Raw genomic sequence first — 22,500 nt, 5'->3', positions numbered from 1 at the left:
AACTACTCCAGAATATTTTTAACCAGCAACTACTCCAGAACTCAGCAGTCCTGACGAGGACCAGAGGAACACGTCACACCAGTTGTAAAGTTGCTGCATTGGCTCCCCATGTTTCAGGATTGATTTTAAGCTTCTTTTACTGGTTTATGAAAATCTTAATGGTCTTGGACCTTCTTATATATCTGGCCTGCTTTTAACTTATGAACCCTCGTGGACCTGAGGTCCTCTGGTCCCGGCCTCTTAGTTGAACCAAAACTGCTGGTGAGGCCTCGTTCCACCACTACGGGCCTGGACTGTGGACCAGCCTGCCAGAGAACCTCAGGGCTGCAGAGACAAAAGCCATTTTTATGTCTTAGTTTACAGCCAAGTTATTATGTCTATACATTGTTTTTATCTTATTTATCATCATTATCTACGTATTAATTATATAATTTGCTATTTGTGTGGCTTTCTGTTGTTTTTTTGTGTTTTACCCAAGTATACAGTTTTTATGAACTCCTTTTATATTTTATACGTGTTGCTTTTATTTGGTTTCCTCCTGAGGATCCTTCATGCCAGGGGCTATACCTGTTTGTTCTGCTGGGTTGTTGCCATGGTGACTACCCTGGCCTGGGTGGTTCCTGTGGTGGCGCCCTCTGTGGTCATGGGTGGGCCGGATTGTGGTGCGACTGGATCCCCAAGATCCTGTTTCCTCACAGCAGCTTCAGCCAGATGTTTTTCTTCTGCTGATGTTTTATACTTACATTCAGTAGCTAGGCATGGAAGTTCATGTTGGTACAGATTGGGGCGGGTGTACCTGCATTTTGTGTGTGTGTGTGTGTGTGTGAACTACTATGAAGTGTTTTAAATTGCTGTTATTTACTCTGGTGTGACAGCGTTTTAAATTTTGTTTTTAATATGCATAACTTGATTGAAGCACTTTGCATTGCTTTGTGTATGAAACACTCTCTGTAAATAAAGTTTGATTTGATTTCTCTGAGGGTTTTGGTCTCGTTGCAGTTGGTGGTCTCCTCCAGGCTCGTTTCACCTCCGGCCTCCTGTCTCAGGTCTCTGACTCCCCCCGGCCTCTCCTTCCTCCTTCCCGGCCGTCTCCGGTGGCTGAACCGTCCCGTATGTCCGACTGGAAGAGCCTGGGTCCATCCTCATTCATGCTGCCTTCCAGAACTCCAGAACCTTCCATCAGGACGGTCGGGGTCCGGCGGCTGGGCGGGCCTGTCCCGCTCAAAGCATCTGTGACTCGGGGCAAGGTTGGTGTTGGAGGCTCTAGACGGGTCCAGGTCTTCTATAGGTCAGAGCTTTTCTGCTGAGTGACGGTTTGCTGTGTTTCAGGGGGATCTGCTGATGGACATGGGGCTGTTTGCCATCCGCTCCTTCAGGGTGGGCTGGGGGCCCGGCTGGACGTTGGCCCACTGCGGTGTCCGGCTCAGCTCGTCCACGTCCAAACAGCTCGAATCTCATGAACTCGGCACCAAGACCGACTTCAGCTTCCTACCGAAACCTGCTCGGAGCAGACCGTAAGAGAGCAGCAGACATGTCCAGAACCAGAACAAATGTTTTAATGTTGCTTCACACAGTTATTCTTCGCAAATACAAAGAATTCAGACACATCATCCCGGCTAGAGGCAACACTGTTGCCATAGCAACAGCCGGGAAGAAATGCCACAGCCCAGATGTTTGGGGCGGAGCTTCCTCTCAATCTAGTTTCCATCCAGGTCTTTAGAGGCTCCGCCCCTGTGTGAACACTTGTTTTAGAATATTAATTCCTCACCGTGACGACACGGGTAGTTGTGTTTCCATAAATTCCTAGTTCTGCCATGTGTGAGCTTTATTATTAGCTCATCATCTCAGATCAACCCTAACGGAGGGCGGCCATCTGCCTGGACCGGTTGGGGTGGAGAGGAAAGGAAAGAGACCAGCAGACTCTGCAACATTTATCCAGGAAGACCTGCTAAGAGGGGAAATAGTTGATGATGCTAGGACTGTCATGTTTCTACATGGAAGATGAGGAGCAGAGAGATGAAGAGGAAGAGCCTAGTGCATCATGGGACGTCCTTCTGCAGGCTAAGCCTATGGCAGCATAACTAAGGGATGGCTAGACCACCCCCTAACTACAAGGTTTAACAAAAAGGAAGGTTTTAAGCCTGATCTTAAAGGAAGAGTGGGGACTTCTGCTTCCTGAACCCAAACTGGGAGCTGGTTCTGTAAGTGAAGGGCCTGATGGCTGAAGACTCCGCCTCCCATTCTACTCTTACAGACTCTGGAACCACAAGTAGATCTGCAGTCTGAGAGAAAAGAGCTCTGATGGGAATCTGTGGAACTATGAGATCTTTGATAAAAAACAATGGAGCCTGGTCATGAAGAGATTTGTATGTGAGGAGAGAATCTTAAATTCTGTCCTGGATTAACAGGGAGCCGATGAAGAGAAGCCAAAACTGGAGAAACATGATCTCTCCTGCTAGTTCTCATCAGAACCCTCGCTGCAGTTTTTGGATCAGCTGGAGACTTCAGAACATATTTGGAACAGAACATTAACAAGGAATTGCAGTAATCTACTCTGGAAGTAATGAAAGCATGAACTAGTGTTTCTGCATCACTCTGAGACAGGATGTCCCTCATTCCTGCAATGTTACTGGTCAAAAACAACTCCAAGGTTCCTCACTGTAGCACTGGAAGCCAAATTAACATTATCCAGATTAATTACATAGTCGGAGAATTTTGTCCTGAGTCTTTAGTCCAAAGACAACATCCTCAGTCTGTCTGAGTTTAGAAGGAGAAAATTCAGTCATCCAGGTCTTTGTCTTTACGACGTCTTTGTAATCTAACAAACTGAGAAGTATATCTGAGTATCATCTGCATAGCAGTGAAAGTTTATACCATGCTGTGTCATGATATTAATCTTAATTTAAATCATTTCATTTATTGGAGAAGACGCCAAATTATGGACTGAAAATGTATAGATAAATAAAAATAAACTTTCTAGTTAATTTTAACTTGGTGGCCTGACATCAAGAGAAGTAAAATAAGCTATATAACATATAACTAATCCTTATTTCAGTTCTCCTTTTTTCCACTTTAACAAAGTGGCAACATCCTGAAGCCATCGAGAGATAAATAAATATCTTCTGAATCATGTTTATCTATGTTCACTGTCCTCTTTATCAGGACCGTCCTGCCGGTACCGGGTCAAACTCCCTTTTTAATGATAGATGAAGCAGGTGGTGGAAACCTTCCTCAGAGATTTTCTCCATATTAACATGACAGCATCACACAGTTGCTGCAGGTTTGTCGGCTGCATCCATGATGAGAATCTCCCGTTCCACCACATCCCAAAGCTGCTCTACTGGACTGAGATCTGGTGGCTGTGGAGGCCGTTGGAGTCCAGTGAACTCATCGTCATGTTCCAGAAAGCAGGTGGAGATGATCTGAGCTTTGTGACATGGTGCATTATCCTGCTGGACGTAGCATCAGAAGATGCTCCACTGTGGTAAAGCAGACATGTTTGGGCCCAATCCAGGCTGCTTTTAGCTCTTATGGCTCAGTTATGGCACTGACAGGTGCTGTGTGGGCCAGACCTGGTCTAAATATGAGGGGCTATCTTGAACACAAGTTACAGCAATTTCCTTTTGGGCCACACGAGGTGATCACGTGGGTGAGTTATGGTAGCCACACCCACATAGTCAAAGCTGTGAGACGAGGCCAAATATGGGCCAAACTGAACTGCAGATGTGAGCCATATTTGGGCCAGTCTGTGTGAATTGTAGCCTCAGTTTCCTGTTCTTAGCTGATAGGAGGCACCCGGTGTGGTCTTCTGCTGCAGGGCTCCTGACTAACTTTTTTTAAGAGGACCACAGCGGCCCCTAACTTAAATTTTTAGTAGCGCAAGCAGGAAATTTAGGGACACACACTGAAATCATTTTGCATAGCAAATATTCACATTTCCTCTCATTTTCACTGTATTAGTGATAAATACTTGAACAATAAATTCAGAAATTACAATGTTTACTATTCACATTTTTTTGTGCAGCAGTTGACAAAAAAAAACTTACTGGCAGCACAAATACAAAACAAGTAGACATAGAAGTAATTGCTGGTTGTCAAATCAAATCAGATTTGATTTGATTTGATTTTCGCTTCGTAGTCGAAGCAGAACAGCAACTTCGTCCCCATCATCTCAGACCAACAACCATGCTACGTTCAAAGTCACTTAAACCCCCATCTTCCTCATTCTGATGCTCAGTTTGAACTTCAGCAAGTCGTCTTCACCACGTCTCCATGACTACATGCTGCCTTGTGATTGGCTGGTTGGATAGCGTTAACCTGAAGTTTTTAATCATTATTTTGTGTATTTTCTGTTGGATTTGTCTTTGTTCTGAAATCTGAGTGAAGTTAAGGTTGATCATGTTGTTTCTCGTCAGACTGACAGAGAGTCCCTACAAGGTGGTCCTGGAGCAGCTGGTGGGTCTGGATCCTCCACAGGGGAAGAGCTGTGAGGAGGAGGAGGAGGATGAAGAGGAGAGACAGATGGTGCTGCAACGGCCTCTGGACATCTGCCTGCAGCACAGCGATATCAGCATCCCAGATGGATCCTGCTGCCCTCTGGTGCGACCGCAGGCCGGCGTGGCGGTGCTGCACGAGTACGCCGAGTGGATCACGGAGCTGAAGGACAAGCTGGGCGACTCGGAGCGTAGGTGAAGCCGAAATGACCCGATGAGGATGGAGTTGTTCTCAGGTTTAACCCTGTCTCTCCCCCCAGCCCTCCTGGGTTGCTGGGCCGAGGTCTGGACTCTGTGCCAGGCCTTGTGGGGCCGGTTGGGCCCCTCGGACCCAGACTCGGAGACGCCCAGTGACTACGAGCAGCAACTGGAGAGGAGGAGGACGTTCTCCGCCTGGCTGTCCCACAGCGCCGCCCACAGGGTGGAGGAGGAGGTTGCTGTGGCGGGAAAAGGCTGCCACACGGACGCCATTTTCAGTTTCCTGACGGGGAACCGCATCAGCGAGGCGTGTCGAGTCGCACAGAAGGAAGGTGGGGGAGGACGGGTCCTTCACCGTCAGGGTCTAAAAATGCTCCTTTCACTCCTTTTTATGTTTCCTTCACCTTGTTTGGGTTCATTCTTCAGTATTTTTCCTTCTTTTTATTTAACACAACGGACCTGAAATCACAAGTTTTTGTTTAATTTCACAAACGTATTAAAACATTTTATAGCATAAAAATGGCTAATTTAAAAATTGTATGTAAACATAGATCGAGGGTGTTAAACATGTGTCCTGGGGCCCAAAACCGGCCCACCAGAGAGACCAGTCTGGCCCGCAGGATAAATTTAGCAAATATAAAAATAACATTAATGATACTAATGACTAATATTATAATGAAAGTAAATAATAAAAGTAACTGTAACCTTCATGTTTCTGTTTAAATGTAAACCGTTTCCAGGTCAGGAGGAAAACTTTTCCATCTTTCTGACTCAGCTTGTATGATGAGGTGAATCAGCTCAGGTGGTCAGGATTACTACACACATGTGGAAATGCACATGTGTGTACATTTAAAATGACTTCCAGCTGTTCTATCCGTTGTGATCTGGAAGTTGTGAATGTGTAACGGAGGTAAAATAAATCTTTTCTCCAGAAATTTCAGCTTGTTCAAAATATTTTCTAATATTATGGATCATTTCATGTAAACATCAGGATAACGTACTTGTACTTCTTCGTAGTAAAACATTAATAAGTTGTTATTTTACTGGTCCAACCCACTGTAGACCAGATGGTTGTGAATGTGGAACCTGGACTATCTGATGTAGATCAGAATGCAGGTTACAGCCTCGGCTGTTTTTAGTACAGCTTTTTACAAAACAATAAACAAAATAATTTTCTTTTTCAACCAAAACAAGTGTCCCTGTCCACCATAAGACAGAGAATGACATGTCCAGGCTGGCAGTCCCCCTGTTGTCCACCAGGGGGCAGCCCTTCAGTTTTTCTCCAGCAACTAGATGCATCGCGCTCATGTCATCATCTGATTGGCTGATGTGCATTTCCACCGTTTCTTCCTACACCAGATGTGCTGCCAGTAACAGTCTGTAAATCATAAATTCTGGTTTTATATGACCAAATAACCACATTTTAGTTCCCTGAACACAAACGTTAGGCCGTGGCTGCGACTTGCTGCTACATCATCATAAATCCGTCGACTCCAGAGAGTTAAAACGCTGAAATTTGGCAAGTCGTCTTCTGATGCTCATTGCCTTGCCGGGGTACCGAGGAGCGCTTATGTAGCAGGACGTCGGGTGTAGTTTTACCAGTTTATACTGCAGTTGGTGTGTGGATCCTGGGTCTGATGGAGCCGACAGCTCCACGTTTAAAGGACACAAACAGCTGTTACTGAGCATGTGCAGACCAGGAGTTGTTTAACACGTAGAGGCTGATGATCACCTAAAGAGCTGCTGTCAGTCTGGATGGACCACATAAAACCAGATCATTTAAATTAGACAGGAGGGTCAGGTTTCTGTCTAATCAGCTGATCCTGCACAAGGAAGTTTTAGTTTGGATTTTAATGATGTCTGTGAATTTTGAGCACAAAATGTTAAAGTTGGTTGAAGTGAAATAATTACACGGACGTTTCTTCTGTGGTTTATGGAGGTCAAATCTAAACATCTGATTTCTGAGGGTCCCAAACCTGTGGGATGTTTCCTGGACTTTGATGTTTGCTAGCATCGCTAACATCCAGCTGTGTCTCCAGGAGACCACCGTCTGTCTTTGCTGCTGTCCCAGGCCGTGGGCTCTCAGTTTTGCCGGGACCTGTTGGCCCTCCAGCTCGCTGACTGGAACCGGATGCAGACGGACTGCTACCTGAGTGAGGAACGGCTTCGGATCTTCGCCCTGCTTGCTGGGAAACCCGTACGGCCTGAAATGATCTGAGCAGGTTTCCAGTTTTCCTGCTCGTGTCTGACGCCACTTCGTCCTCTCTGCAGGTCTGGCAGTCGTCAGACTCGGTGGTGAACGTCTGCTCGGAGCTGGACTGGAAGCGCTGCGTGGCCGTCCACCTCTGGTTCATGCTGCCTCCGACGGCGTCCGTGGCCGACGCCCTTGCCAGATACGAAGCCGCCTTCCAGGTCAGTCTTCCTGCAGTCTGGACCTTCTTTCTGTGGAGGTGACGTGCGTTTAATGCTGCTGTTTCTGTCCTGCAGGGCTCTGCTGAGGGAGGGAAGTACGCCTGCGCCCCCCTCCCTCCCTACATGGAGTCTGAGCAGCCAGAGGAGGAGGAGGAGGAGGAGGAGGGTAAAAAGCCTCTGTATGATCTGTGTTTCCACCTGCTAAAGCTCTACAGTGACAGGTAAACCACACATCACAACAAACTGGACCAGAGTCCTTGACGCCATCTGGTGGCAGAACAAATAAAACCTGACTGGAAATCCTCCTGCAGACACTACAGCCTGCAGCAGCTGCTGGACCCTCTGACCGTCACCTGGCAACGGCTGGACTACCGCCTCAGCTGGCACCTGTGGGGCGTCCTGCAGGCGCTGCACTACAGCCACCTGAGCGCCTCGCGGCAGGGGCTCCTGCACGCCAGCTACGCCGCTCAGCTGGAGAGCGCCGGCTTCTGGCACATGGCCGTCTTCATCCTGATGCACATCCCTGACCACATGTACGTCCACCAGTAACAGCTCTGTTAGACAGAGCAGCAGTAAGAACGAAACACAGAAATAAAATTAGAGGCGCTCATAAAAGCAACATGTTGGTGTAGATTCTGTCATCTTTGTTTCATGGTGATCCTTAGAGCTTGAATCCAACACCTGGACTCGGTTTTGGCTCTTATTGACGTTTCTCCTCATTAAAACAGCTTCTGCTCTAAACTGTAACAGTTCGATACCCATACAAGCATCTTCATCTTCCCCCTCGTCTTCCTCTGCGTCTCCAGGCAACGGGAGCGAGCTGTCAGGGAGATGCTGACCCTCCACTGCCCCCTGCAGGAGACCAGCGAGTCGGTCCGCAGGGAGCGCTTCCTGACCGAGAGGCTGCTGATCCCGGAGCAGTGGATCCATGAAGCCAAGGCCACCAGAGCCCACCGCCATGCTGACCCACACCTGCAGGCCCTGCACCTGTACCGGGCCGGACACTGGAACCAGTGCCACCGGCTGCTCATCCAGCACCTGGCCTCAGGTAAAAACTCACTTGAAGGTGAAGAGTTTTTCATCTGTCCAGTCCAGAACTTCTAAAAAAATCCAGTTTGTTCCAGACTGCATCATCAACGACAACCACGACTACCTTCTGGAGTTCCTGGAGGGTCTGGCAGTCCCTGAACACAGCGCCACCATCCAAGACTGGGACACAGCAGGAAGCGTCTACCTGGACTACATGAGAGTGATCAAGACTCTGCAGGACATCCAGCAGGTACTACAGCAGTCGGACCCCCAAGTCTTCATCCAGACATCTGCAGGACAATACTGGGTTCTTATTTAGAAACAACTTTAAAGTTTTCATAGTTTTCAGATTCTGGGTCCAAATTTAAAGATTACACAAGTTAGAAGGAACATGATGGTCAGACCTCGCAGGAACCGACCACATAGAGAATTTTTGGGTTATAATTAGGGTTCTTTATTAAAAAAAAGAAGCTCCGCCCCTCTGCCGCCAAGTGGAGTCTGACGTTGTTTGTGTCCTCAGATGGAGAACGCCGGCTACGAGCTGGAGCGCCTCTACACCAACGTCACGTCTCTCTGCAGCAGAATCGAGCTGCTGCCCTGCAGCACCGCCAGAGACCGCCTCGCCCAATCAGGTGAGAGCTACCTTTTACCAATCACAGGAAGCCGTCCTGTGATTGCCTGGATTCTCTTTCAACTGTGTTTCTTTCCTGATCAGTTTATTCCTGAATGTCTACATTTATTTATATAAGAGCTAAATAAATATAGTAAAAACTGGAATAAAATAGATGTAATCAAATATTTAATAATAAATAAATGTAAAAATACATGCGTAAATAGTAAATAAAAATTAATCATTAGATAAAATAAAAAAAAAAAAAAAATTGTAGCAAATTTGCAGCAAGTTAAGATTTTATTTAATTAAATCAATCGAAAAGATTTTAGTCAAAAGTAGAACTAAATTATTTATGTATGCAAACGTTACCACCCAGTTAATGTACATTAATGGTAATTATTACCCATAAATTATTACAATGTATTGTTAATATCTATAAATATTATGATCTGTTTTAATTATATTACCTATAAATTACTTGTATATTTTAATATTATTACCCATAAATTATTGTGGGCATGAAAGAAGTTCTTTTAAGAACTTTCCCTTTGAAGCTAAAAATATTATCTTTTGTTACCAGTTAAAAGTTTGAAGCTGGTTTTCCACTTATTTAGGCAGAATCCCGTTTATCCCAAATTTCTTTTTGTATTTTTTTTTAGTAAACATTGTATAAATGCTTACCAACAATGTTGCTGATCACATTTAGACGTCATTTTCTCCAAACTTTAAGGAGTTTAGCGCAAACACAGTTAATTTGCTGGTAGAAGCTGATGTGTTTTCATACTTGAACATCATGTGTTTATAAGAACAGCTGTGAGCTAACAAGCCCCGCCCCCTGCCTCCCTGCAGAGATGGCGAAGCGCGTGGTGAACATCCTGCGTGTGGTGCTGAGTCTGCAGCAGGGCGACCTCGGCATCCCGCTCGCCCAGCTGGCGCCGCACGTCAGCCGCCTGCCGATGCCGGAGGACTACACGCTGGAGGAGCTGCGAGGCCTCACGCAGCTGTACCTGCGGCAGCTCATCGTCAGCCAATGAGAGCGGAGTGGGAGGAGCTTCCACAGCAGTTTGACAATAAAAAGGTCTCTGAGAGTCCGTCCTCTGAATTGTCACCAAACTGAGGTCACCAAAAAAAGAAATGATGTAATGTTTCAGATGTTTGTCCCATAATAAGAGGCCGGATGGTAGTCCAAAAAAACCGTTTAAGTTCCAGAACCCACAATTCAGCTTACGGAGTTCTGGTTTAATGTTTGACCAAATCCAGAGATGAAGGTCTTCGTCCAGGGTTCACCTGCTCTTCATCACGCTCTTTGTCCCGCCCTTGTCCTGCTCTTCGTCCTGCTCTACGTCCCGCCCCTTGTCCTGCTCTACGTCCTGCTCTACGTCCCGCCCCTTGTCCTGCTCTACGTCCTGCTCTTCGTCCTGCTCTACGTCCAGCCCCCTTGTCCTGCTCTTCATCCTGCTCTACGTCCCGCCCTTGTTACCGACCTTTGTCCTGCCCTTCTTCCCGCTCTTCGTCCTGCTCTTTGTCCCGCCCCCTTGTCCTGCTCTTCGTCCCGCCCTTTGTCCTGCTCTACGTCCCACCCTTCGTCTCGCCCTTCGTCCTGCTCTACGTCCCGCCCTTCGTCCCTCCCTTCATCCCACTCTATGTCCCGCCCTTCGTCCCTCCCTTTCATCCTCTACAGAAATGAAAGAAAACCGGCGAGATGTTTCTGAAATTCCCTCTGGTCCAACGTTTGGCGTTTTTGTGACCTCAGTCGTGGTTTATCGGCGGACTTTCGCTCCTCTTGGACGACTCGACTTCTTTTTGAGTAAATCCAGGGTTTTGTTGATGCATCTGTCAATATGTGAATACAGACGATCTACGATATGAAACAGGCACGTTTAATGTGCACAAAGTTTGTTTTTGGAGAGACGACTCAGAAAAATAAGATGCAAAGTGTAAAAATAAATATTTTTGTAGCTTTTTTGGAGTCTGAATGTAAATCAGAGGCACGTTTTTGTTTTTGCTGTCGCTTCATTGGACGGGCAGATTTTCTAAGTGGAGTTAGTTTCACAGCTTGTCAGAAACCTTCAGGTCATTTTATCTACGTTTTATCACCAAATCAGACATATTTTAATACAAAACCTTCACTTACCGATTGTTTGGATTTTCTTTTTGTTGCTGACCAACTCGCCTTGCTATAATTTTTTTTCTTTTCAAAATTTAATTTGTCACCTCCAGGATGTGATGCCTGAACTGTGTGTGTGTAGTTTACATGAGTGGATTCTGCTTTGTGTGTGAGCGTGTGCACATTTTCCTGATGATGCTTTTGTTGATATTTTTTAATAAAGTTAAGTAGAAATAAACGGCTTCTGTTCTTTGTGTCACTGGATCAACATTTAAATCAAATTTAAATGTGTGTGTGTGTGTGTGTGTATAATTTATATTCACACATTATATATAAAAGCTCTTCCCTCACCCACCCTCCCATCTCCCCTGGGTAGGCTGGGTGGCTGTTCATCTCAAGCTTGGGTTCTCTACCAGAATCTTGGGAGCTTGAAGGTCTTACTCAGTATTTTAACTGTTCCTAGGACTGCTCTCTTCTGGATGGAGATGTCTGATGTTTCTCCAGGTCACTGTTGGAGCCTCTTCTCCAGTGTGGGAAACACAGCCCCCAGTGCTCCAATGACCACTGCTACTACTTTTGCCTTCACCTTCCAGGCTTTCTCCAGATTTTCCTTGAGTTCTTGGTATTTCTCTAGGTTCTCGTGTTCCTTCTTCCTGATATTTCCATCGTTGGGGATGGCTACATCCATCACTGCGGCTTTCTTTTGCTGCTTATCCATGATCACAATGTCCGGTTGGTTGGCCACCACCATTTTGTTGGTCTGTATCTGGAAGTCCCACAGGATCTTGGCCCTCTCATTCTTGGTAGGTGTTTCCCATTGTGACCTAGAGATCTCCAGTCCATGTTCTGCACAGATGTTTCTGTAAACTACGCTGGCTACCTGGTCATGGCGTTACATATATTCTTTGCCTGCCAGTATCTCTCACACTGTTGTGAGGTGCTGGATTGTTTTAGGGGCCACTTTGCTTAGCCTGCATCTGGGGTCTTGCCTGGTGTGGAAGATCTGGGCCTCCATTGCCGTGGTACTCAAGGCTTGCTCCTGTGCAAGATGCAGAGTCCACATCACTGCAGATGCCGCACTGCCTGTCGATCTCCTGTCCATCCACTCCTGAACAAGACCCCAAGATACGTGAACTCCTCCACTTGGGACAGGACCTCATTGCAGACCCAGAGAAAACAATCCACCCTTTTCCGACTGAGGACCATGGTCTCGGATTTGGAGGTGCTGATTCTCATCCCAGCCACTTCACACTCGGCTGCGAATCGCTCCAGTGAGAGCTGAAGATCACGGCCCGATGAAGCCAACAGAACCACATCATCCGCAAGGAGCAGAGACCCAATCCTGAGGTCACTGAACTGGATCCCTTCAACACCTCGACTGCACCTAGAAATTCTGTCCATAAAAGTTATGAACAGAATCGGTGACAGAAGGCAGCCTTGGCGGAGTCCAACCCTCACTGGAAATGATTCTGATTTACTGCCGGCGATGTGGACCAAGCTCTGACACCGGTCGTACAGGGACCGGACAGCTCGTACAAGCAAGTCCGGCACTCCATACTCCCGGAGTACCCCCACAGGAGTCCCCGGCGGACACAGTCGAATGCCTTCTCCAAGTCTACAAAGCAAATGTAGATTGGTTCAGCGAACTCCCATGCCCCCTCAAAGACCCTGAAGAGGCTGTAGAGCTGGTCCACTGTTCTACGACCAGGATGAAAACCACACTGCTCCTCCTCAATCCGAGGTTCAACTATCCGACGGATCCTCCTGCCCTGGTTCTGGTGGAGACACAACTATGTGAGGTTGCTTTTACACCAGTCCTGGAAGTTATGTGTCCACCCAAGGTCTTCAGGAAGGAGGATTCTTTCAAAAGAAATGTATAACTATTGTTTTTCCACTTGCCTTCCCAGAGTCTCTTCAGACTTCCAATCTGGCTTTTTTATTTTTTTTCAACAATGGTGTCCTCCTTGGTGGCATCGGCGGCGCCAGGGAGGGGCTTGGGTGTGCTTCAGCTACCTCTGGGATTGTCAAAGCACCCTCATAGCACCCCCAAAAGAATTTCAATGATTTTAATTTTTATGTAACTTTATTTGCAGTTTTTTCATACACATTCAAAGTAATTTTTTAAATTAGAAAACATAAAAACTATTTATAAAAGTCGAAATATATTTGAGAATACGCATGTAACCTTTGACCCGATTCTTCCGTTATTGGCTAGAGCGGCATGTTTTGCTAGCTTGGTAGCTTGCGAGGTGAACGGTGCAGAGATGGATCGCTTTGTTTTCCAAAAACGTCCACGGATAGACCAAAAAACTTCTGACGGTGGGGAAGCAAGTCAGGCTTCCTCTGTTGATGAAAATTTAGTGATGAAACGCCGCTTTTCAAACGAAACAAATAATGTTTTGAGAGGAGTACCAGCTTTGAGCCCTAAACACTCCTCATTTCTTGACAAAGAGCGCATCCTGCCCATGGCCCGTCACTATGGAATCGGGGAGGAAAATCTGTCTGCCGAACTTTACCAAGTTCGTCGGTTACTTAAGAGAAAAGAAGAACAGGGTCATCGGATCTGCACCACGCAGGAGTTTTTATCCCTCATGAGACCCTACAAGGATGCTTTTATAGACTTGTTTAAACTCCTGTCCATATCTCTCACCCTTCCTGTCACATCAGTGAGCTGTGAGCGCAGTTTCTCATGTCTGCGTCGTTTAAAGAACTATTTGAGAAACACCAGCGGAGATGCTCGGACCAGCAACCTGGCACTGCTGGCAATAAACTCAGACAGAACCCGAGCCTTGGACCAAGAAAAGATCATAGATGCCTTTGCCCTAAACCACCACAACAGGAGGATTGTTTTGTTATGAAGACATCAACAGGTATGAGTGCGGTTTTTTGCGGCAGCAGTGTTGATTGCTGTAAATGTATTAGGTGAATATTGCATTTATTTTGAGTTCTTGTTTATATAGCCTATGGGCTTTATATTCTGAATGTGATATAGGAAGGTCTGTTGATTTCTAAGCTGCAGTGTTATTTAGGAGCAGATGTGGTGGATTTTAGTAACCAAAGCTGTAGTGTGTACGCGTAAAAAAATGCAGCGCTTTGGTGGCGTTGCCGCATCAGCTGTTGCTTATTTCTTCAGTATTGTACTAAGGGTAGATTAGATGAATTTTGCATTTTAATTTAGCAACTTTGAATCGTGCAAACTGTGTATTAAATACAAACGTGTGCGTTTGCATTAAAATTTTTGTGCATCATGGTTGTTGGTATTGCATTCGATCGTGATTAAAAGCATCGTCAACTGTCGGGTTAGCACCTAGTAGCACCTGCAAAAAAATAGCCTGGCGCCGCCACTGCTTGGTGGTCTCCCATTTTAAAGGGTAGTCTCATAGCTTTTCATTTAAACCCAGTTTTGCATCAAAAACTATGAGACTACCCTTTAAAATGCTACCAAAGATGCCCTCTTAAAAGATGAGTAAGGGTCTGGAAAATGAGTATTAATCCTATTTCTTGTAGAGGTGACTAACTGCATGTGCTGCTAACTGTGACAAAACTACCACTTAGGACAGGTTATCATACCAAAATATAATCTATGGACATGCACCTTTTTGCCACCTTAAGTGGTACTGATAAGTGAAAATTTGGACTTTGGCCCGTGGCCTAACAAGAATAAAAATACAGATAAAGAAGTTAAGGAAAAATATTATTCATTCATTATATGAATGGCTTTGTCCATTACGGGTTGCAGTTAAGCTGGCGCCTATCCCAGCATTTTAACAGGTGAGAGGCAGGGTACACCTGGACTGGTCACCAATCCATCACAGGGTCAACAGGGAAAATTATTATTAAAATAAAATAAAGATGTTTATAAAAACTGTACTTGAGTAAAAATAAAGCAATAAACAATAAAACAAAGCCACCTAAATGGGTGGTAAAAATAATAGAATATACACACGTGTACCTACATACATACATATCAGAGATGTTCACAAATCACTTGTAGCTCATTCATGAGCAGCTACAGACCCATATCAAACCTCCCCTTTCTTAGTCAGGTTCTAGAAAAACCTGTCTTTCAGCAGCTACACAACGTCCTGACACTAAATACCTGTTCCGATGTCTACCAGTCAGGTTTTTGGGCCACACCACAGCACTGAGATGCTCTAGTTCAGGTCTTTAATGACATCCTCCTGAGCACAGATAGCGGGAACATTTCAGTCCTGGTACTGCTGGATCTCAGTGCTGCATTTGACTCGGTCGACCAGAACATCTTACTAGACCGGCTGGAAAACTGGGTGGGACTTTCTGGTACCACAATTAATTGGTTTGAGTCCTATTTAAAAGACAGGAACTACTTTGTGTCTATAGGTAACTATAAATCTGAGTAAACTAAAATAACCAGTGGAGTTCCCCAAGGCTCCATCCTGGGGCCACTGCTGTTCAACCTCTACATGCTGCCACTCGCTCACATTATGGAAACAACTAAACATGTTACCACAGTTATGCTGATGACACCCACATCTACATAACCATCTCACCAGGACACTACAATCCGATCCAGAGTCTGATCACCTGCATGGATCAGATTAAAGATCGGATGTTCCAGAACTTCCTTCAGTTAAATGAAGACGAAACTGAAATAATAGTTGTTGGAGCCAAAGGAAGAAAAATTAAGTCAGTTCTCAGCTTCAAACAGCAAAGTTCAAAACTAAACATGGAGAGGCAAAAAACTGCAGGTCTGCTGAAAATAAAATGAGGGTTAAAAACTTTTCTATTTGCTGCCTTTCATCAGAACAGCTGTTCATTTCTCACACTGGAACTTTTATTTCTTGCATTTTATCTAATTTATTTTGTTTTAGCTTTTTCAGTTTTAATTTCTTTAATTTATTTTCAAAGTTTGTTTTTAATGCACTGATTATTGCTTTTTGTACCCCACTGTAATGTGTTTAATGTTTTATGTAGAGCACTATGAATTGTCTTGTACATGAAATGTGCTAAACTGTTAAACTTGCCTTGCTGTAATAAGTAATCTGCCGTCCGGTCACTGCATTGTAAAATCCAGGAATTTAACATCCATACTTCCTTTTTATTTACCAGCAACAGCACAGATTAACACCCTGTCCCTCTCCTCTGGACAATATGTGAAAAAGCTCATCACATCCATGCTTCCTCACTGTGTTGTGTAGACCAGTGGTTTTCAAACTGGGGTTCGGAGCTCCCATGGGGGTCGCGAGATAATTTTGAAAAACATGTCCTCAACATTTCTAAAATAAATTTGGGATATTTTAGCCAGGCTGTCAAAATAAACCATTAATGAAGAGACTCATCTTTAAAATTTAGCACCTTAATCTTTTAACACAGTAACTCATTAACAACAAAATTAATACATGTCACATTAAAAATCAGAATTTGACATTATCTCCACGAGAGGAACTGATTTTGGTCACGCTGAACCACAAAAACTACTTTCTCCTCCTTATTTGTGAATATTCTGACTGGCCTTACATTTATTTTATGCTGCAGGATGACCCATTTGAAAAATCACACTATTAATCACTAAGTCGTCATGTGGGGGTTGCAAGAACCAGTGAATCTTATCTTGGGGTCGTGGCTCAAAAAGTTTGAAAACCGCTGGTATAGAGGATGTGAGGAATTCTCCTTCATGTCCAGCAGCTTGTGCAGCATCCTTCTCTGAACAATTAGTTCCAGGAGCTCCAGATTGGTTCCCAGAACAGAACCAGAACTTCTGGATATTGATTCTTAGAAAGATAATATGGATTTAAAAATTCATTGCTAACAGTTTGAGGTCCTGTGTGCAGATCTTTTCCTTTATGGTGACCTGTGTAATCTGAGTGTCAAGGCCTAAAAAACACTGCAGGACCTCCTCCTTTCAGCTTGCAGCTAACCGTGTTATCTCAGTCTGCTTGAACAGCCTTAACGTCGTGTTCATGCATTAAATCCAGGATTTGTTCCTGCAGCCTTGTCTCAGTGAAACACATGAAGCCTCTCTCCCTGTATTGCTTTCGTGTCCTTGTTAGCACTTTGAGTTTATCCATCTTGTTAGCTAGAAATGTTTTAAATGTTTTATAAACTCCACTTCTTTCTGCCTGTTCCTTTCAACTCATGAGGGGTCTGATGTTATTTCACTTATTTAGTTTAGACGTGCAGGAGGAAAACAGCCTTTATTTCACTGTTTGATGTTTATAAAGTTGGTTCAGAGTTGATTGTAAACGTCTGCTCTTTGTTCTCGGTGGTTTCTGGTTCTGTTGTTCCACGTTTCCATACTGAAGTTATAATCCGTGTTTTATGGTTGTTACTGTATTTATATCATGTACCAATTCATTTCAACTATGTTCAGTAATTCCTCCTCACCTTCTCCTCTTCTCCAGTCAGCTTTGTTCATGACGTTCATGGCGTCTGCAGACCGGATCTTCTCTCCGGCTTGGAATATCTGAATATTCCCACTCTGGAACAACAATGACCAGCAGATTCAAATGTTGGAAAGCGGTTAGCTCAGTTGGCAGAGTATCATTCTCCCGTGTTGGAGACCATTGTTTGAATCCCCCAGGAATGTTAACACCTTCCAGCTGTTCCCTTCGACTACTGCTTGACCCTTTGGATAAAAGCGTCTAAATGACTGTAATGTAAGTTACAGCATTTATCTGAAGCTCCAGCTGAGATGTGTACAAAGAAGAAAGCTCAGGTCTCGTTCAGACTTGTCCCACCCTGTGGGTTCGTCATCATGCGGCGACGGCGTGTGGAGGCTGTCAGGACGTTTATGACGTGAGGAAAAGTTGCTTGAACGTGTTCATGACTGAATCCTTTCTTTTCTCTGCCTCCATCTAACCCTTTCCTGTGCTTCCTTTCACTCCAAGGCCACCAGGTGACCTCTCTGATGTCCAGACAGTTACCTGCCGTCCTCACAAGGAAGACACATCCAGCCAATGAAGCAACAGCACCACCTACTGACGGAGTTATCACATCTTCTCTCGCTTCTCTCTCCAAGACCTCGCACAAAGCTTCGAGGGGATCAGGAATTCTCAGTTCCTGCTCCTAAGTCCCAAACTCTGGAACGAGCTTCCATGTTGTTGCTTCTAAATCTGGTCTACATGTTTATTTCCTCGTTCCTGCTTCATATTCACAATCTGTTTCCATCTGCTTCTTTCAGACGTTAAACATTTTTGCTCATGAAATATTTGGCTAACTTTTCATGGATGGTCATATTTTTGGGTCTCTGCTGAGCAGTGATGAAGATGATGATGCAGGAATGAAGAGGACACGTTCACAGTGGATTGCATCTTGTTTTCTCTTCAGATTCCCTCAGGGACAAAATCTGTAGTTTTACTTATTACATACAAATAAGTCACTTACCAAAATGTATAAATAATAATAATAATAATAATAATAATAATAATAATAATAATAATAATACTACTAATAATAATAATGATAATAACACAGGAGCTCAGGTCCTGTGGAGCTCCACCAGTATTAAATCTCTCTCTTCTGATTTCTGACTTTTATTTCTTTAAAGCCAGTTTCAGATTCAGAAGTCTGTAAATTCTGGTATAATTTAACGGGATAATGTCGGAGTATAAATACGAGAAATGTGATGTACCTGAAGTTGTTGCGGTCACATTTACGTTTGTTGTATATCGGTTGCAGTTTTATGCTTTTATTTAAATATTTACAGAATTTGGCAGAAGTTGTCTTTTTATAAAAAACATGAAATGAGAGTTTGGTGGATAATTTCTCCTCTCTTATGATCCCAGTTGGTGTTGCTTAATAAAGATACTTTTTCATCATTAAACCCCAAACCAGGGTGTCGGTTTATAGTTGAGCTAAGGGGCCACAAATGATCCCAAATAACAGCATAATAACCTAAAAAAATGAAAACTCAACATTTTTCCATTTATTTTAGCCTGAAGAAGAACCAGTTCATTATCAACATGTTCACATTTCATGAATGTTTTTACTAAATATTACGAACAACCTGAAAATCTGGAGAAAATAAGTCAAGTTTCAACCATTTTTTTACCTCATTTTACCATTTCCCTACTCTTATTTATTTTTTTTATTAATTTATATTTCTATTACGTTTTATATAGAAAAATATTTATTTATATTAAATATATGAAATAAATGTAATAGTTTTTATTTAAAAATTAACTTTATATTTGTGCAATATATTGTATATTTTATTAAGTACATTATATTTCCATTTTTTACTTATTTCATTTTTATTTATTTTTTAATTTTTATTTACATATTTTATTTAGTTTATATATTTGTTACAACTTTCAGCATGGATCTATCAAACCAGCAAACATTTGATTCCAGGAAGGTATTTTAAATCTACATGCATGTACATTTCCACACGTGTGTAGCAATCCTGACAAACTGAAGTCACGTTCAGTAGAAAGTCATTTTTATTTATTCAGCACTTTTTAAGAGCAAATATCACAAAATGTTTTACAGACAACGTAAAAAAAACAACTTAAAACAACATTAAGCGCTGAGTAAATCAAATAAAAAACAAATATTAACGTAAAATCAATAAAATAAGAAACAGCTTGTTTAAATAAGGAAGTTTTAAGCTGCTCATAGATTCAGCGTTTCTGGGGCGACAGCCTGAAACGAGTCTCGACTGAGACCAGCCACCCCAGATCCCTGCTGCCATGGCAACGCTGCAGCAGAGCAAGGCTCTGTACACGAGATTTTACTCTAGATCTAGATCTGATAGAGGGACACTGGAAGGAATGCCAGACTGGAGGGATGTGACCTCTTCTGATGGTTTTTGGTCCAAAGTCCTGGAAAATTAATCCAAACGGGAGAAAATTAAGGAGAGAATTCCCATCTGGTCTGTCTCTCAGGTGATAGAAACAGGAGCGACACAAATTATTTACATGCTGGTCCAGATTCAAACTCAGAGACACCCAGATTACGTACAGCTGGTTTTACTGCAGAAGATAAAAATCAAGTTTCTCTATTACTTGATGGAGCAGAGACAAGGACCTCCACCACTGGGTATAAAAAAGTTATGCTTCATCCCGTCGTTGATGGACCTGATGCCGCTTAACAGGACAGATTATTTGGACGAGTCATTATTTTTACAAGAAACATCTACTGAAGATCAAATATGTGAGAAGATAAACTCTGAAAGTTCACATCAAATGACCCTGAGGAAGCATGTTCAAGGCAAACAGTGGTGGCCAGAACGTGGGGACAAGCGTTCAGAGGAGGACGTCAAACTGCCACCATTAACTGAAACAGACCCCCAGAAAGGTATGATGAGAACATTGAAGAGCTATAAAAAAGATAGAACAAGTTATCCCTCCTTACTTTCTCATGTAACCCTGGAGAGTCTCCACACACTCAGCAGGTACATGTGCTCCCATTTAAGAAAGTCTGGTATAAAACTGGTTAGAAGGCCTGACTAGTCATCTGTAGGACTTGTTAGGATGAAGCTTCTGTAAAACAAACAATGCAGCTAAATGTAGAAGTAATGATTAAAAAATGTTTTAAAAAGATCCCCTGAAATATTGTCCTGGGTTATGGTGGAAGAGAAAGTAGTTTTGTTCAGTAAACATTTGACTGAGACTATTAAACATGAACAAAATGATGGTTGGATCCAGTTTCTTCTAGAAGTCCACCCTGCTGTCGAAGTCTTTCCACGGACTCTCCACCTGCTGCTTCTGGAATAGAAAAACAAAAAGATGGAGAGGGATGGAGAGTTTAGTCTCCTGTAAAGGAACAAGATAAAAGTGTTTTAAGATGTGGACGTAAATCACCAGAGAACTGGGTCACGAACGAGTTTAGAGCTGGAAAATATTAAAAACAAACAAAACTGGAGCCTCGTCCAGCCGTCTCCAACTTCTGATGATGCTTTCACTGTCCCACAGAAACTGAAGCTCCTCAGCTCTGCTATTGAACCAGATCTCATCCTTAATTATAAAACCCCCAGACTTGAATCCTGAGAGTCTGAAGTTTCGGCGAGTCTGCAGACATGTTGAGGTTCGAACATCTTCAACCTTGAACTTCGTCTGAAAGAACTGATGGCAGCAACAGCTGCTTCTCTAAGAGGATCGCTGGTGATTTCCTTCCTGTGTTAACACATCTGAACTTTTTATAGAGACGCTCATGCTGATGACCTGCTAATGACTGAAACTGACCCTCTGACTTGCCGTAGAGGCAGAAAGGATGGATGCACTCATTCTGATTTTTACTGTTTGTTCAGGTTGGATTTATCTCATTGAACACCTGATGAAACGCAGGTTATTTTCAGAAAAATAAAACTGTACCATTGACTTGTTTTTCTGTATATTAGACATTAAAATGTTTTTCTCATTTTAATTATGATAGTGATGAATGGTTGTTTTTAGAACCCCGAGAAATCCAAGCTACGTAAAAATATGTAGGTTCCTTTTAATCCCAGTATAAACCAGTCTGTAGCAGCTTTTAATCCCAGTATAAACCAGTCTGTAGCAGCTTTTAATCCCAGTATAAACCAGTCTGTAGCAGCTTTTAATCCCAGTATAAACCAGTCTGTAGCAGCTTTTAATCCCAGTATAAACCAGTCTGTAACAGCTTTTAATCCCAGTACAAACCAGTATGTAGCAGCTTTTAATCCCAGTATAAACCAGTCTGTAGCAGCTTTTAATCCCAGTATAAACCAGTCTGTAGCAGCTTTTAATCCCAGTATAAACCAGTCTGTAGCAGCTTTTAATCCCAGTATAAACCAGTCTGTAGCAGCTTTTTATCCCAGTATAAACCAGTCTGTAACAGCTTTTAATCCCAGTATAAACCAGTATGTAGCAGCTATTAATCCCAGTATAAACCAGTCTGTAACAGCTTTTAATCCCAGCATAAACCAGTCCGTAGCAGCTTTTTATCCCAGTATAAACCAGTCTGTAACAGCTTTTAATCCCAGTATAAACCAGTATGTAGCAGCTATTAATCCCAGTATAAACCAGTCTGTAGCGGCTTTTAATCCCAGTATAAACCAGTCTGTAGCAGCTTTTAATCCCAGTATAAACCAGTCGGAAAACAACTGCAGTACATTCAAAATGCTGCTGCTCGAGTCCTGATTAGAGGCAGGAAACACGACCATGCTAGTCCAGGGTCCACGTATCTGCTGGTGATAGAATCCTTTCATGGTCCAGCACCAAGGTACGTACGCTGGGAACCATCTCAGCCTCTGGGAACTTTGGGAAGTTGTTTCCTGGTGGTTCCCAGTTATTATTGTGATAATTATGCGTTATTATTGTGTTAATTATGCGTTATTATTGTGATAATTATGCGTTATTATTGTGTTAATTATGTGTTATTATTGTGTTAATTATGCGTTATTGTGTTAATGATGCGTTATTGCGATAATCATGCATTATTATTGTGTTAATTATGCGTTATTATTGTGTCAATTATGCGTTATTATTGTGTTAATGATGGGTTAGTATTGTGTTAATTATGCGTTATTATTGTGTTAATTATGCGTTATTATTGTGTTAATTATGCGTTATTTTTGTGTTAATTATGCGTTATTATTGTGTTAATTATGCGTTATTTTTGTGTTAATTATGCGTTATTATTGTGTTAATTATGCGTTATTTTTGTGTTAATTATGCGTTATTATTGTGTTAATTATGCGTTATTATTGT

At 43.1% G+C, this 22,500-nt stretch overlaps 1 protein-coding gene and 1 long non-coding RNA gene across 2 annotated transcripts in view; one reads left to right on the top strand and one right to left on the bottom strand.

The window, feature by feature from the left end:
- nup98 (nucleoporin 98 and 96 precursor) overlaps window positions 1-11,090 on the top strand; it is a 33,890-nt gene extending 22,800 nt beyond the window's left edge. Inside the window, exons 24-35 of the mRNA XM_042007856.1 lie at window positions 1,000-1,247; window positions 1,330-1,514; window positions 4,416-4,684; window positions 4,754-5,023; window positions 6,731-6,888; window positions 6,963-7,103; window positions 7,179-7,324; window positions 7,415-7,636; window positions 7,910-8,151; window positions 8,228-8,382; window positions 8,653-8,764; window positions 9,595-11,090. Of these exons, the coding sequence (XP_041863790.1) occupies window positions 1,000-1,247; window positions 1,330-1,514; window positions 4,416-4,684; window positions 4,754-5,023; window positions 6,731-6,888; window positions 6,963-7,103; window positions 7,179-7,324; window positions 7,415-7,636; window positions 7,910-8,151; window positions 8,228-8,382; window positions 8,653-8,764; window positions 9,595-9,779 (2,333 nt within the window). The 3' untranslated portion in view covers window positions 9,780-11,090. The remainder of the gene's footprint in view (window positions 1-999; window positions 1,248-1,329; window positions 1,515-4,415; window positions 4,685-4,753; window positions 5,024-6,730; window positions 6,889-6,962; window positions 7,104-7,178; window positions 7,325-7,414; window positions 7,637-7,909; window positions 8,152-8,227; window positions 8,383-8,652; window positions 8,765-9,594) is intronic.
- An 8,230-nt stretch (window positions 11,091-19,320) lies between these two features.
- LOC121654424 overlaps window positions 19,321-22,500 on the bottom strand; it is an 11,993-nt gene continuing 8,813 nt past the window's right edge. Inside the window, exon 4 of the long non-coding RNA XR_006012952.1 lies at window positions 19,321-20,538. This is a non-coding gene — a long non-coding RNA (uncharacterized LOC121654424). The remainder of the gene's footprint in view (window positions 20,539-22,500) is intronic.

Source organism: Melanotaenia boesemani, chromosome 15, assembly GCF_017639745.1.
Source record: "Melanotaenia boesemani isolate fMelBoe1 chromosome 15, fMelBoe1.pri, whole genome shotgun sequence".
NCBI classification, from domain to species: Eukaryota; Metazoa; Chordata; class Actinopteri; order Atheriniformes; family Melanotaeniidae; genus Melanotaenia; species Melanotaenia boesemani.
The sequence above is the reverse complement of the archived record's forward strand: the minus strand, read 5'-3'. Positions and strand labels throughout refer to the sequence as shown.